General features: G+C 35.8%; 1 protein-coding gene across 17 annotated transcripts in view; it reads left to right on the top strand.

Moving 5' to 3' along the window:
* The window catches only part of LOC306863632 (RAB11-binding protein RELCH homolog), a 52215-nt gene extending 39056 nt beyond the window's left edge, over window positions 1-13159 (top strand). For 9 of the 17 annotated variants that reach the window (XM_079407111.1, XM_079407113.1, XM_079407109.1 and 6 more), the window contains 8 exons: window positions 993-1092; window positions 1833-1915; window positions 3709-3772; window positions 4121-4259; window positions 4469-4585; window positions 8076-8164; window positions 8468-8538; window positions 12288-13159. In XM_079407111.1, coding sequence (XP_079263237.1) covers window positions 993-1092; window positions 1833-1915; window positions 3709-3772; window positions 4121-4259; window positions 4469-4585; window positions 8076-8164; window positions 8468-8538; window positions 12288-12408 — 784 coding nt within the window. In that variant the 3' untranslated portion in view covers window positions 12409-13159. Of the gene's footprint in view, window positions 1-992; window positions 1093-1832; window positions 1916-3322; window positions 3406-3708; window positions 3773-4120; window positions 4260-4468; window positions 4586-8075; window positions 8165-8467; window positions 8539-12287 lie in introns of all 17 variants that reach the window. The other 8 variants (XM_079407112.1, XM_079407110.1, XM_079407119.1 and 5 more) reach the window with 2 other exon arrangements.
* Window positions 13160-17501: the final 4342 nt, after the last annotated feature.

The raw sequence follows: 17501 nt of genomic DNA, 5'->3' as shown, positions 1-17501 counted from the left end.
AGAAACTTCCAAGAGTAGGAAATTAAACTTTTTACTGCAAAACATTACAAATTGGTTTGTCTTTTTTTATTTTTATTATTATTATTGATCGCAAGTAATTCTTGCAATTTCGACAGTTTCATCTACAGCGGTGGCCAAAATGATTAGAACGCTAGTATTTTCACCAGCTAAAAAATGGTTTTAAGTCAGATTTTTCTATCTTTTGCTGTAATGTGTTTCTAATTTTACAGCATACACAAGTGCCTAAAACTTTTCACAGTACTGTAACTTTGCAGGTAGGTTTCCTGAAGCATCTTGGAGACGTTGCCACAGTTCTTCTGGATTTAGTCTGTCTCAAAACCATTTTTAGCTGGTGAAAATACTAGTGTTCTAATAATTTTGGCCACCACTGCATATTAGCCAGTAAGCTAATATTAGCTAATATTAAAAGAATAGTTCACCCAAAAATGAAAATTCTGTCATGAATTACTCACCTTCATATCGTTCCAAACCCGTAAGACCTACATTCATTTTCGCAACACAAATTAAAATATTTTAGATTTTTTTTATTCCATAGACATCAACGTAACTGACACGTTCAAGGCTCAGAAAGGTAGTAAGGGCATATAGTCCAGAATTTACATTTATGGGTGAACTATCCCTTTAAATGTTTAAGTTACTATAAACTTAACACTAATTTTTTAAATGTAATACTAAAGTTTGACAAGCAGAATTCCAAACCGAATGTCACATAAAACCAAATGTTTACATTTGCCAGACATTAACACTTACATACCGACCCGAGGCCAGTAGGTCATCCTTGAAGTTGAGCCCTGCAGAAACTGACAATAATGGTTTAAGCACTTTATTACAAAAATAACATGTCCCATGATCAAATGCAGCAGACGTTTCTTGCTAGTGGCACTCTTAACTGACCAGAAGATCAGGTTTAGTAGGATCATCAACTGTCATTTTGTGATTTACCCACTAAAACCGTTGCTTCCTGTCTCCAGGGCAAACCCAGCGTATCACGAGCTTCTACTGACGGTGCTTTGGTATGGAGTGGTCCATACATCTGCACTGGTACGCTGCACCGCTGCACGCATGTTCGAGGTAAGACCTTCCTCCAGTTCCCGCTTCGTACATTGACACGCATAGTTTACGTAGCCATAAAGTTAATAAATACTTCCAGTGTCCTTAAGTGTATGTTTAAAGATGTTTAGCATCCTCCAGGCCAGTCAAATGATTAGTTTTATTACCTAATGGTTTGTTTTTATTGCAAATTTGCTGTAATATGATGTTAATGGTTGGTGTGAGGTGGTAAATATGTATTTTCAGAGCTCTCCACAATCCCTCTAGGGCCCCCTTGTGCCTTGTCATCCGTTACCTGTCAAATCACTGAATGTTTACTTGTTTTTGAAGTCGTTGCAGCTTTAAAGCATTCTTGCGTCTTTTGCACCACAGCACGCTTGCTATTGCCATTCAAATATTACGTAGCGACCCCCACATTTCATCCCCCCACCCTGTTGTAAGTCGGTAATGAAGGTTCGAGGAGTGCTCAGAAACTCTTCCATGTGAGAAACCCCCTTCTCCTCATCTGTGGTCGTAGCTTAAGTTAACTTTGCCTGGCCTCTTTAGCCCTTAATTTTGTTTAATTTATCGGTGTAGTGCCTCCTTGGGCTTCTGTCATGTTTTTCGTTGTATGTCTTCGCTGTTTTTTTTTAGTTTGTTACCGTTGTTTCTTTTTTGTGTTCTTTTGTTTCTCTCTCTTTTTCTCTCTGCGGTGTTCCATGACACTGTGCTCACTCTTTCCATGCATCCTGTGTGACATCACCCCTGCTCTGACCAATCAGCTGTTGGTGAAGGGGGTGAATGAAACTCTAGTAGCTCAGAGAGTTGTTCCAGCACTTATCACTCTCTCCAGTGATCCTGAAATGTAAGTCTCCTCCTGCCTCCTTCATCCATGCACCTCCCTCTGCCTTGGTTCTCTCTGGAGGCCACAACTTTATTAGCCCCTCCTCAAGCGAGCACCGCCTACCTGAGTCAAGATTGAAGTGTTTCACGTTATTTATGTCGAAAGAAACTAACACTAGCTTCTCTAATCTTTGTGTATTCTATCTATTTGTTTTCTTTTTATTTATTATACAATTAACAAAAGCAAAAAAGGCCTCTAACACTAGCTTGCTCTATTCTTTTTCTGTTCTATCGGTTTTCTTTTTATTTATTATATAATTTAAAAAACCTTGCTATGTGTACTGCGTTAAGCTAACTGAGACTTATAGCACTTGCATATCATTGCTCTTTTGTTGATTTTGATAACTTCCATTGTCCTCATTTGTAAGTCGCTTTGGATAAAAGCGTCTGCTAAATGACTAAATGTAAATGTAAATAATTTTCATCACATTGAACCAGGTTCTCATGACCATAATGTGGGGGGGGGGGGAATCTCATTGTAATAACTGTAATACATTAATGAAAGCAAACCACTTTGAACTTTTTTTTTATAACAAAAATACAATATATAACTAATACTACCATGACGTATACTTACAATTTAGATGAAAAATTCTATTTATTTAGTTATATTTAATTTTTTAAATATTAAATTATTTATTTTATTATTTATTAATATTTTTTAAATTTTAATAGGCTTCTGACATCCAGAGGCTTAACTGTGTGCTTAATTGCTTTGAAAATTACTATAAATTTAGTGTCATAATGCCAAAAATAATAATAGTAATTTAATTTTCTTAATTTTAATTTTATTTTATTTTGAGTCTGGAATATGGTCAAGGCATTATTTATACATTGTTTATATTTCATTATCATTTATATTTTCATTTCTGTATGCAGTTTTCTCAGTACACAAATTTATTTGCATTATAATAAGTTACTATACTTTATAAAATATTTTTTATTTTATTCTTTTATTTTGAGGTTGAAATATACCATTGTTAACCATCATTCCGGTTGATATAATTATTTTTTGTATGTACATGGTTTTTAATTCATCCAGTGCAAAAGTGTATATCTGGCTTTCCTGATGAAACCAAGGCTTGAGAGACAGTGCTTATTTTGTTTATGTCTCACATGCTCATGTACTAACATCCTTCGTTCAGGCTACACTAATCGCTGCATGCTTGGAGAAGCTGCCTGCTTCCCACAATCCATTCATCCTTTCATTCAGCAAATTTGTCCATCCATGTGGCCCGTGGCATGTTTGGCTGCCAGTCACTATTTCCCAAGGCCCCCTAGCACTACAGTCTCCTCTACCACCCCCCTTCCCTGCTAGGTTCTTGTGTTTGACCCCCACGTCTCTCTTTTGCATCTGACTGGTTTGCAGCTGATTCTTCGAGGCATGAGCGAAGCCTTAATTGACAAGCGAGTAGCCCCGGCCCTTATTACCTTGTGCAGTGGTCCTGAATTGTGAGTTAACCGCAGCTATGAAACACTTTAAAAACCAAATATCCTGTCTCCTCTCCGCATTCTCTTGGTTGGATATTTTTTTATTTTCTGGGGGGGGGTTGGATATTTGTTGTCTGTTTGTTTCTGTTTTGGTTTTCATACTGACATGGGAATGATCATGTGACATTAATCATCTTGCTTACCACATATTCCATCAAGTGATTGGCATCTCATGGTTCTGTTCCATTCATGCATCTTTTATCATTTTAGTGGGTAATTAAATGGTTTCTTTTGGATGTGTAGTGACGGATTTTCTGCTTTCAGCTCAGTGAGGATATCAACAATACCTGCCTTCGGAACTATTATGGAAACCGTAACGCAAAAAGAGGTATGAGCCTTCCATATTACAAAAACACCCACACAACCCACATATATTTGTCCATTTTAAAGTATTTAAATCTGAATTATTGAAAAATGTGTATGTTTGGGTATTGTTATACACAAAAAAAAAAAAAAAAAATCCCAACAGAACACAGCTCTGGGCTTTAAATACAACATAAAATGTAAAATTATCAAATAAATGTATATATTTATTATATATATTATACATTATATATTTATTATTATTTACAGCAGATAAATTTATAAAAATATAATCTAAATATACATTTGGACTAAGGTTTACAAACTCTATAGAGAAGGTCGTTTATTTTTGTGTCATATGTGTGTTTATTAGCTGCTAGAGAGAGTGAAAATGCAGCTGGCCTCTTTTCTGGAAGACCCCCAGTATCAGGACCAGCATTCTTTGCACATGGAAATCATCAAAACATTTGGAAGAGTAGGACCCAACGCAGAGCCACGCTTCAGAGATGAATGTGAGCATGATCACTATATAGTCACTTGCATATGCAAAGTTTTTCACTGTTTGTACAGAGAAAAACACCATAGCGTGTTGTAATATGTTGATAACAGTACCGTCATGCTTCTGTGGCTGTTTGCCCTTTAGTGCACATACATTATAATGGCAGAAGTATTTTCTGTTTCTTTCATGTCCTGTTCTCTCTCTGTCTGTTTTTTCCCACAGTTGTTCTTCCTCATTTGCACAAACTGGCTCTGTGCAACAACCAGCAGACAGTGGAGAGTAAAAGAATTGACATTGCCACTCAACTGTTTGAGGCATACAGCGCCTTATCCTGCTGTTGTATCCTTTATATATTTCTAAATTTAAAACTTATAATTTTGTGTGTTTAGAACCATCTTTCAACTTGTCTTACAAAGCAAGGTTTTGACTATTAGCATCAAAGGAATACTTCACCCAAAAATGTATGAAAAATGTACTCAAACCATCAAAGATGAAGATTTAGATGAAGTTTGTTTTTTTCATCTGAACAGATTTGTAAAAACGTAGCATTACATCACCAGTTGGCTCCTCTGCAATGAATGGGTGCCGTCAGAATGAGTCCAAACATCTGATAAATACATTACAGTAATCCACGTCTCCAGTCTATCAATTAATGTCTTGTGAAGCAAAAATCTGCTTGTTTGTAAGAAACAAATCTTTTTTTTTTTTACTTGGAAAAAACATCTTAAACCCTCTTAAACATCGCCTCTGTTGAAAATATGAGTCCTCTATACTTGGTATTTTAATATACATTACACAAAATATATATATATATATTTTTATTTTTTATTTTTTTTATTTTGTTTATTCATATCATTTTATACAATTCAGTTAATTGAAAAGCTGTTTGTCTAAATCAGCATCTGTTTCTCAGTGGGATAGCTATTTAAAAACCTGAAATTTCAGATTGTAACTTCAGATTAATAAGTTACATAAAATTTCAGATTGTAACTTGTCGTTTTGCCAAGCCTTTGCTATTTTGGGGAGACAGTCCATGAACAGTCAGGGCAATCATTTGGCTGACCATTTGAGGCTTTTTTCAACGAATCAATCAAGCGTTTTTATTGTTTTTGTAAGCCTCAGTAATGCCCAGCGGTTTGCATTTCCAAAATTTCCAGAAGTAGATTTTTCTGTAAGAGGGAACATTTTGATGACAAATTGAAAACAGATAGACAGTGGAATTGGACTGTACACCTCCACTGCTGATGTTTGGGAGCAGAAGCCATCTTTCACTGGTTTCTCTACTGATTTTGTGGCGTATGGCAGCTTGCACAGTATAACCACAGTTTTACCTCCAGTTTCAACTTAATAACAGATACTGAACACACATTCTGTGTGGCCACTTTCTCTCTGTGCTTTTTGAGTTTTTGAGCGATTGTCAACTATTTAAGCTGGACATGAGTCTCCATAGCTGGATTTGCATTCTCACTCTCTTTTTTTCCCTCCTTTTCTTCTGAGAGCTTCGTCGTTACGAAAATGTTTGCATATCCCACTGGCAGGGAAAGAAAGAAAATAAACCTCAGCCATTTTTGTGCACTAAATTGCAGGGTGGATGGCGTTTTTAATTTGATGTTAAATGCTCTGTGATGTTGTCTGTTTGAGCGAAGAGAGCCTAACCCAGCCCTTTGGTCAGGATTCCCAGCACACATGCCTTTACAGATGCTCTTTTGTCTTGTTCTCCCCCCCATCTTTCTGTTTCATTTCATTTTTGTCTGCTGTGTCACAGTTGAGACCCCCCTGTAGCAGTGGCTTGCCCCCCAGTTAGTTTTGTAAAACCTCGTCCTGTCTGTGTTTTGAGGTTTTGCAACATGATCAATATGAGGTTGAGTCTGGATCGTGGACTGTATACTGGTGTGTATTTACTGTAAAAGTGCAAGTCATTATGGGAAGGCGATAGGGGTTTAACAGTGCAAATTTCTCACGGTTCGGTTTATATCAAGTTTTGTGGTGGTCATGGTTTCGGTTCGGTCGCTTTTAGGGGTGCAACGATCATCAGGCTGATGCCAGTAACTCATGTTAACACTGTGTTTGTTGTTTCATTCATTTGCGGTTTTTAGTAGATTCAGCTGAATTGCCACAGTTATTCTTGAAAATCAAAATTCATATACATTTTGAATTGGTATTTATATTTTTAGAGGCATTGAGCAGAGGTGTCAATTATATGTTAATTTATTAAAAATGTAATATTTTGCTGTATTAAGAATATCTTTTCTTTTCACAGCAAATATAGATATGTTGTTTAATTATCATTTATTTAAAATAATAAATTAATTGGTATATCATGTAATATCGTATATATTATTGTTAATATCGTTAATATCGTATATGAATATTGTTTTCATTCAATGACCATAGGCGGAGGGTGAACCAACTCCAGCCCAGGGTAAGGCTAAAAACAGCCAAATGTATTAAACATCATAAACCCGTCTTTTTGGGCAAGAACCAGTCATTGGTTTCATGTAGGCTAATAAAATATGTTTAATGGGACTGAATTTGTGTTTATCGTGATTACAATAAAAAAATATTAATAAAAAAAAAGCATACATTCATAATTAGGCTATATAACATTTCCTTTCCACAGTTATTCAAACAGCGAATAAATTTTATATAGAAAGTCACATTATCAATAACTTTGATCTATCGCGAGTTTAAGCACTCTCAAAAAAAAATTCGCAAGAGTCCGGAATTCAGTCAGAGAACGCGCGCGCACTCAAAACTGATGAGTTTCAGCGATGACTCATCAGAACGCCTCTGATTGGCCATTGCATTCCAAAGCTCAACAGAATTGTGTGTGATTGGTTAAATTGCGCAACACTGTAAAAACACCTAAAATGAAATACGGTGCGTGCAACATGAGCAGATCTTAATTTAATGCCACTATCGACACTGTCTATTCATTTTTACTTTGTTAGCAACAGACGTAATAGATTTAATTTGTTTGTGCAGGGGCATTTTTGCCCCTAGTCCCCATGGCCAGGGGAAGCTAGTTTTATAGTAGTTTTATTTTTCTTCATTGTTGTAGTATTTTAGTTGGTAATTTTTTTTAATAAAACATTTATAGATCAAAAGCCCTAATTATAGGTTTATTATAGTATAAAATTTTGAATTAGTTTTTATTTTATTTTCAGTCTTTTTTTGTTGTGTCCGCTCTATTTTCGTGTAGTTGTAGTTTTTTCAATGTTTTATCGTTTCAATTTAATGAAATTATTAACAAGCTTAATTATAGGTTGAGTATAGTTTTACATTTTAAGTAAGTTTTTATTTTATTTTCTTGTTTTGTTGAATTTTTCTGTTATATAGTTTAAATGCATTACATTTTTATTGGAGTTATAGTATTTTTGAGCTTTTAGGTATCAAAGACTAAAGTTTAATTTGTCATTTGTTAGGTTTTATTTTTAAAGTCATGTGATTTTACACACACACACACACAGATATGTGTATTTATATTAATTTATGACTTGCAATGGCAGTTATCTGCACCTCAGTATGCAAAAATAATGTATTGAGTGTAAATTATTCTTTTATTTCAAATTATTATGTGTTATTATTACGTGTTTTACCATCTACACCACTGGAGCTGATGTTTGACGGTCATTGACTATCCCAATCACACGCCGGTTGGCGGAGGTGGCGTAAATAGCCTCTGCCAACAAGGCGGGCTATTTGCCATTAGTGTAAATTGACACTCCGTATATTTATTTAATTAATTTTTTCTCCTGAAGTATGCATACTGAACTGTGGATATTTCACAGGTATGTTTGACAGTCTTTTCTTAACTCCGGGGCTTTAGTTATTTCTGAAGAACTCATGGTGAATCATTTCCTCCCTGGACTGAGATGTTTGAGGACAGATATGGAGCAGCTCTCTCCGGAGCATGAGGTATAAAATCAACATTTAAACATTTTCATAATTGTTTTGTTTGTCATGTCTGTATGACACAACTACAACAACCACCCATAATTCTTAATTAAATGCAGACCCATAACATTGTGTGCTTTTCCAAAGCCTGGTCTAGTCTTGTCGTCCTAATGTTTTATCACGCTGCATGTCATGTAACCCAATTTCTATTTATTTAATTTCCTTTGCCTAGTAATGTCCAGCTGATGTGCGTGTGTCTGCGTGTATGTCAGACTTCCCAGCAGTGCTCTAAGAATACTCCCTCTTTTCCCGCTTGTCCTTTAGGTTATTCTCAGTTCCATGATAAAGGAGTGTGAAATAAAGGTGGAGAACAAAGGCATTGGAGAGGCACAAGGGTGAGAATACAAACTCATTCATTTTAGTCATACAGTCACCATGTTTAGTGTTCTTATTTACTGCAAATGGAGCCTGAAATCACTACATGCAAGAGGAAAATCTAATGAATACAGTGTCTGCTTCTCCTGTTTTAATTTAAATAACTCCCTGGCCACAAAACAAAACAAGCGAACAAGTGCTCATTCAGTAGCGGAGCAAAAATAAATACTTTTACGAGAGTTCTCAAGTACACCTACTCAGTCTTACAGTACTCAGGAAGGCTTTTCGCATGTTAATTTCCTCAACGATTTATCTGTTTGAGTTCAGTTTGGGTTTGACTCAGTGTCTCCACTGCTAGATTGTTCCCATCAGGCATTGTAGGCCGCTGGTTTAGCCACATGATTATTGCAAACCCGCTCCATTTGGGCTGTGCCTGTAGGCCAATGGTACTTCTGCTTCATATTACACTTATAGCAGCTGTGTAAAGCTACATGGACACATACACTGTTATTTATCTAATATTTCCACTCCAAATTTGGTGCTGACTGTATTTTTTCTTATATAAAACGTAGTATAACATGCACTAAATGGATTTTTATTTGCTGAAGTTTGCAATTTTCAAGAGTTGAATGACTTTGTGAAGAAGTGAGAGGGTATATAAGATTTTGCTTGCTAAGTACTCTCTCTAACTGAGGTTTCCAAAACCAAACACACCCAGCTTGCGAACACTTGTGGCACTCTTTAAAACGTTTAACCTAAAGATGTGGCTTGATTATAAACAGCACTTGTCTTTTAAATTTCACAGTTGGTATCGTAGCAATGCTATTTATAAATGTTCCAACTTTATAACTGCAGTGAAGTCTTTCATTGTGACTGTCACTACAAGTCATGATACATCAGTTGAGTCTGACTCTCACAAATGGTGTGGGTTGTTCTGCCGTGGGTTATCCGGGATCTTTTTTTATTTAATTAGTTGGGCGGGTGACATTTAAAGCATGAATGTTTAGGGGAAACAAGTTCAAGAGCAAGATGTAAAAAAAGATACAAAAGACAAAGTGATTTACTGAGTTTATGGTGTTTTTAACCATAAAACATAGATGGTGGTAAAATCTTCACTCAAAAATGATTCTGTTCATCGCATAACTATGTGTTATTTCTTTTGTATGACCATGCAAAGTTATTCACGCCCAATCTGCCAAAATGTGACAACGGATATATCATATATATATATACACCTACTATATTGTGAAAAAAAAATTCACAATTTAGTTGTCACTCAGTTTTCACAAAAATATTGAGCAGCACGACAGTTTTCAGCTTAAATAATAAGAAAATTCAGGAAGAAATTACATTTAAACATTTTTAAGTTTGTAAGTTCACAGTAATTTAGGTCTTAATTGAAAGCAAACAGCTGAGAAAGAAAACACGTGTAACAGTATATTTGGACCCGGGCAGCTCTTAAAGTGACAGCAGTCTAATATTCCTGCTGTCTGTCATTCATGTTAAAGGGGACCTATTATGCTCCTTTTTACAAGATGTAAAATAACTCTCCGATATCCTTAGAGTGTGTATGTGAAGTTTTAGCTCAAAATACCCCGCAGATAATTTTTTATAGCTTGTTAAAATTGCCACCTTTAGGGTATGAGACAAAACGCTCTGTATTTGAGTATGTTGCTTTAATGCAAATGAGCTGGTGCTCCCGGAGAAGAGGGCTTTGTCTGGAGCAGACGTTCACGCACAAAGCGTTGGTATTGATCCCTACACGTATTGGGGACTTTACCGATTTTTTTCCGGGACATTTCCTTAGACAATTTAACTTGACCATAGTGTCCTCAGCGGCTCAGATGGAGGGAGTCTATGGAGACTCCCATGTTTGTTGTGCATCCCAAAACACAACACTTGAAATGCCTCTTTGGCACTGACATTGTTTATCTCCAGCAGCTACAGCAAGTAATCAGTAATGGCGGAGGCGGACCACAGCTTCTCACACAGGGCTGTGTCTATGCTTATAGGGCAGCATCACAAATGAGCAGGACTTTTCCCCCTCGGTGACGTGAACAGAGGGAGAATCTGAAACTGCTCGTTCTGAGAGACTATAAAAAATGAGTGGGTGGATTCCTACCATTATAGGCTGGATGTTTTCACACACTGCGGCCACACAACTGTGTGATGTGGACATTTTTGCATAATAGGTCCCCTTTAATCAAACAACAAAATAGAGAAAATCTCTCACTGCTCTTGACTAAATCACTTTTGTAACTTTAAGTTACAAATATCCTATTATTACAGTTTAACTGGGGCTGCTTTTGACTCCATGAGAAAGTAGACGTGTGGTTTTGTTGAAATAGGCCGGTCTTTTAAATACACCTGTTTATGGTAATCCTTCAGTGTACACTCTGCATTGATGGTTTTATTTTACCGTTTTAATTTAATTGGCAAATTATAGCTGATTATTTTTTAAATTACATTTTTATACAGAAAAATGAGTATGTTGCTTTCTAATGATAATGAAAGTGGTTTGTTGAATTAAGGCCCGTTCACAGCAAGGACAATAGATATAAAGATATAATTCTAAAAAGAATAGAGTCCACACCACAGCTATAACGATAAAGGCACAGCGAAACGATATTATTGGAATCACTTTCTGAAAGTTTTTTTTTTTCAGCTGATGAATGATAAAAACATTGACATCCAATCAGAATCTATCCTGCTGTAACGAGCTCGAGAATATAAAGCAGCAGACGAGCATGTGCTGAGAATAGACAGACGATATCGTTCTCTGGTGTGGACATTAATATCGTTATCTTTTATAGTTATCTTTAGTTGTCATTCTTGGTGTGAACGGGCCTTTTAGAATCAGTTAATTGAAAAGTTACTTATCAGTTAAGGGCGTTTAATACTGGGCGCGATGCAAAAGAGCGAGGCGAATCGTCGACGAATGGCTCTTTCACACCGAGTGCGAAACTATTGATCGACTTCTGCTAATTCATGCCTGCACGCTAGATGGCGCTGACCAGCAATGCGTTATGTATCTCGCATATGGATTTAACATCGTATGCTGCTCAGTGTACAGCATTAAATTAAGATGAATAAAGTTTGGTTCTAAACCAGAAGCACAAACTATCTATAATGCTTAAAAGAATACATCCTAAAATATAATTAAAGGGACAAGTAGCATCAAGCTACACTTTAAAATGTATGTAATTATTAATGCAAGTTATTTGCTTAAAACTCACTTTAAACCATCATCAAGTGCTTGTATTAACTTCCGATTGTGATCTATAGTTGATTTTGATTCTGTAATAGGCAGACATGCACTCTTTGTACGTTTAATAACTACACTGCTTATCATTTATCAACATCCTTGAGCTGCATACAGAAAATATATCATCATAATCATTTGTCTATTTGCTTTCATATTTCATGTGTAGAAAAATGTTTCACTCATTTTTTAATATGGAAGATCTAGAGAGTGAACGCGCTCTGAGCCTCTGACTCATATAGCACTCGCGCATGTGGAAGAAAACAGACAGTTCTCTCCAGATCATATAATTCTGTGGAGAATTAATAGAAATTATATTAAGAACATGTGAGAATTACATCAGTTAAATCAGTTACTTTGAACTAATTTCCAGAAATGAATCAAACTTACACATTCTACCATAAGGTATTGTCTTTGCCAGTTTGGCCCTATCAGCAGCCAGTGCTTATACGACTCTTGATTGGTGGGTGGATTCTGACCTATGAATGCGGTGCTGTCTCTTTTCAGGTCCATCTCTATTGCAGCGAGTCTGGTGGGTGAGGACGCAAAGACCAAGTTTCTAAGTAAGATGGGCCAGCTGACGACCTCAGGTGCCATGCTGGCGAATGTTTTCCAGAGAAAGAAATGAGAGCTGCTTTGGGTGTTTCCCATGAACCCTCCACTTTCTTGGATCTCCTACTTGAAGTCAATCGTCTGCCTTTCTTTTGTTCGTCTTTGATTTGATAGGCTATATTTTTAACATATTTATGTCTTAAATTTTTTCCAGCCTCCAAAGAAATTTGCACTCGTTTCAATGTTTTCCTTTCTTTTTTTTTTTTTGATTTTATTTCAGAGGCTTATTTGCATCACTACACTTTTTTTGGGGGGGGCAGCAATGTGAACTTTATGAAATCAAAACAATGATTCCTTCCTCGTCTTGTTGTCTTTTATGTGTTGCTGTGTCTCTGGAGGATATTTTCTATGAGTGTGTAAAATTGTCCGGGGTTTTGTTTCTCTTATTTTGGATATGCTCCAACAGTAAATAACTGTAAAATACAGTGAATCGAGAGAACAGTACCCATTATCATGTATATTTGAAAATTCGTGTCATAAGATAATAAAAAGCAAAGACCACTTGTGTACTTATGTACTTCTGATTCGGTGTGTTGTCTCTTGAACTCTCTTTTTGATGTTTTTTTGCTTTCTTAGATGTCCGGCTTGACAGCAGTTATGATAAATCTGCAACAGCAAATCAGTAGCACATTGTTTGCATGAGGTTCATATCAGTTTATATACAGCATATCTCTAATGCAACTGAATTGTGCTGTTTATTTTACACTTCGACAGGTGTTACTACAATAAACGCTTGGCCTTGAAAACCAACGAAAAACTTGAAGATCAAAGCCGTGGCTTGTTTTTCCTCTGCATTTGGAGAAAAGGTTTCAAAGTTCAAGGGCCCCTTGATCACATAGTCAGCAGTTGGCGGGAGAAAATACTGCCACGATTCTACAGAAGCCTTTGTGTTAGATCATTTATTAACTGAAGGAAAACGAAATTTGCATATTTTAATTTTTAACTTGTGTTTACCCTCAGCGCTAGTGTAACTTTTATTCTTTCATGCAATTAATGATAAACGACAGCGCTCGTATTTGCATAAAATATTTTCTCTAGCACGAGGTGACCTGCGCATGATTTGGAGCTGATCTACAGTAGTGTGTGGAAATTTCATCAGCAGGGATAAGTTACTCATGAGCGCATAGCAAGAGTCGAAGAGGACTGTGAGTCAGATGCCAGGAACATTTCCAAACCCAGAGAGAGGAGAGAGCGGCTGCATAAAACCACGGGAACATTCTGCCTCTCCGTGTTTTTATTCCTGTTGTGTTGTTGACTGAGTGCATAAGACGGCAAACAGGAACTAAAAGGCCAATATGCAACCACTTTGATGGCAAGTTATGAAGGGGTTTGGAGAGTGCCAGGTTTAGCCTGGGTTCCTCTCTTTAAAAGCTTGGAAATGTTAGCAAAAACATTTTACAGGTGGGAGGACATGAAAAAAAAAAAAGTCAAAATTATGATAATACTCATAATTATCTGACTAGTCAAACTAGGAGATACTAAATCATAATTTAAGATGAAAAAAAAAAAAAAATGTCATAAGAGATAAAAAGTTGCCATAAGTCATAATTATTACATAAAAGCTAAAACTATGAGTCTTAATATGGCATACTAAGCCATAATTACGTGAAATAAAAAGTGAAGAAATGTTGGCATTCTGAGATGTAAAACTTATAAAATAAAGGTGAAATTATGAGAAGTCATAATTATGACAGCTAAAATTGAGAGAAAAAGTTATTAAATGATGATACATAATTAACTTTATGTATTTATTGTGATAGTATTAATATAATAATTATTGTGACTATCTCATCGTGACTTTTTATCTCATGATTCTGGCTTGATATGTCTTATTTTAACAAAATTTTTCACTTTTGATCTCATGGTTTTGTCTTTTATATTTTTAATCATTTCATTTGTTTATTTTTGCCAATTGGGGGATAGAGAGGAGGTAGGATTCGAACTCAGGACACCCATAGCGCAATGGCGCTGTATTTCGGTGCACTGCCCACAAGGGTATCGGCACCAATTTCAATCATTTTATGTCATAATTAAAAAAAATTGTTTCATGATTATGGCTTAGTATGTCATATTTTTACATTTTATCTCAATTATTTAGTTAATCTTAGTTCATTATTATAAAATTTTGTCTGTTATTATTTAAAATGCCAAAGTTTTGACTTTTTGTACAATTTGTACAAAAGACAGAATTATGTGATATTTAATGAAACTTCTTGACAACACACACAGTGGTCAGTGTCCATTGGTGTACTCTCTATGATGTCATTTCCTGTTCTATGTTTTAATGTTGGTTGCCCTACACTTTGATTTGCTGGAAAAAACTTTTTGAAATTTTAAAAAGCAGGGAAGCACATTTTTGTTTCTGTTTTATATATATATGTGTGTATGTATATGTGTGTATATCACATCCCTTCAGATTCCCAGCTCCATGACGGTGCTTCTTCTCTTCAGTTCACCTCACTCATTTTCTACAGGGTTCAGGTCAGAGAACTGGAATGGCCATAGCAGAAGCCTTGGTTTTGTGCCCAGTGACCCATTTTTGTGTTGTTTTTGAGGTTTGTGTTTGGATTATTGTACGGTTGGAAGATCCAAACATGGAGTCAGTCACTTGTTGATTTTTTTATCTGTTGGTATTTGATAGAATCCATGATGACATGTGTCTAAACAAGATGTCCAGGACCTCCAGCACAAATATAGGCCCACAACATCACAAATACAGCAGTATATTTCATTGTACACTTACTTTACTTACTTACTTTTACTTTTGTCATTTAGCAGACGCTTTTGTCCAAAGCGACTTACAAATAAGAAAAAGTAACTAAAACTAAAAGTTACAACTCTATAAATACTATATACCCACATATTTAAGAAAATAAAGAAATTAAATAAAATTGACACATGCATATAACAACATTTCAATAATAAATATATAAATGAAAAAACTAAAAAAAGCGTTACTTCTATTCCTTGCCAGTGTCCCTGCCCGGTGGAGTTGCACGGTAGAGTTGATGGTCTTTACACTCTGTACACATGGGGTACTTTTTACCCCGGTGTTCACCAAACCCATCTTTAGTGTTTGCTGCTAAAAAGCAAATTTTTTTAGTTTCATCTGACCACAGAAGCCAGTCCCATTTGAAGTTCCAGTCGTGTCTGATAACTGAATATGCTGGAGTTTGTTTTTGGATGAGCTAGGAGAATTTTTCTTGAAACCCTCCCAAACAACATGTGGTAATGTAGGTGCTGTTTGACAATTTTTTTAAAAAGGTTTTCTGACCCCGAGACTCAGCTATTTTCTGCAATTCTCCAGCTGTGGTCCTTGGAGAGTCTTTAGCCACTCAAACTCTCCTCCTCACTGTGCATTAGGACGATATAGACACACGTCCTCTTCCAGGCAGTTTCGTAATATTTTATGTTGATTGGAAATTCTTAATTATTGCCCTGATGGTGGAAATGGGAATTTTCACTGCTCTAGCTCTTTTCTTAAAGCCACTTCACCAATTTGTGAAGCTCAATTATCTTTTGCTGCACATCAGAAATATATTCTTTGGTTTTTCTCATTGTTTTGATGATTAAGGAATTTGGGCTTTGTTTTCCCTCCTATTCATATTTCTGTGAAACAGGAAGCCATAGCTGGATAATATCATGTTCATAATCACCCTGGAGTGCTCAAAATTGTGAATATGAATGGGAATATACTTCAGAGATATTTTACTCATAAGAATTTCTAGGGGTGCCAATAATTTGAGAAAACATTTATTTTATAATGATATTCCCTGCCCATTTTAAATTCTTATTATCCAATGAAAGGTTAGATTTTTGTGAATTGTTTTAATAAAAGGTCAAAAGGATTAACAATGCAGATTCATTTTCATAACTCATTCATTCTTTTATCATATTTACCAAAGGTGCTGATATTTTTGGTCATGACTGTATATATATATATACATACATGTGTATGTGTATGCATGTGTTTGTATGTATATATATATATATATGTATAATTTACTTTTTTCGAATTTTCCTCAAGTTGCATCACATTACTTTTTTTTATTTTTAATAAAAAATTATGAGACAATGAGACACAGACCGTGCGATCCTCCTTTCAACAATCAGTCTATTGTGACATCTGTATATCTGCCTGACATAGCAGCTTTGAAAGGCCTCCAGGAATTGAGGACACCATGTTCACCTGATTTGCATGTGGGGTGGTGCGGTAACTGCATGAGGTAGAGCACATGGATGCCAAAACATGACCTTCAGCTTTACTGATGACTGTTATTCAAAGCAGGCAGCGGTGGCTTAAAGGAACAGACACGACAGCTTTGTTCATGAAAGTGAGAGGGATAGTGAATTAGTGAAACTTCTAGCAATGTTTCAATCACCACCACATATGTCCTGAAAGCATATCTGCCCTATTCACCCACTATGGCAGATGCCAAGTGAGCAATTATGAGCTGACAGTTAAACAAGATAAGAATTTACGGGCAAACAACTCACAGTTTAACATTACATAGAATGACCTTCTGCTCAGAGAGGTCACAAACTAGTGGATCATTACTTTCTAATCTCATTAAGAAACATTTTTCATCATTTAACTTTATTCTACTGAAAACTGTGTAAGTTCCAGGACCACAAAACAAATTTGAAGAAAAAGTGCACAGTTACCTTAGCAGTTGAGGTTTGGAAGAAAAATTAAGATTTATCTGCTGAAATTAATGGGAAAATGGGGTATATGATAATAAATATCATAAATACCAGTTTGCAGTGTTTTTGTACAACTAAAATCACTGGAAATGGCGGACCCTAGAAGCCTTGCACATTCAAGTTCAAAAATGACTGCACCTGTTAAAAGAAGATGGACAGGTACAAGTAAATATTCACTCACAAAAACTTATGAATAAAATAGTTATAAAATCTGATTAGATGAGCCTTGTCTAAAGCATTGTAAAATAGCCACACAAGTTGTGCCAAGATACCAGGTGGCATAGCAACCATAAACAACCTAGCATTTGATTGGACGAAAATCAGTTAGTGCAGGTTGAGTCTACACATAAACATCTTGCATATCTCACAATTCTAAGTTTATATCTCGCAATTCTAAGTTTATAT

Source organism: Barbus barbus (genome assembly GCF_936440315.1).
Source record: "Barbus barbus genome assembly, chromosome: 44".
In the NCBI taxonomy this organism is placed as follows: Eukaryota; Metazoa; Chordata; class Actinopteri; order Cypriniformes; family Cyprinidae; genus Barbus; species Barbus barbus.
Note: the sequence above shows the minus strand (reverse complement) of the source record. Positions and strands in the feature narration are given on the sequence as shown.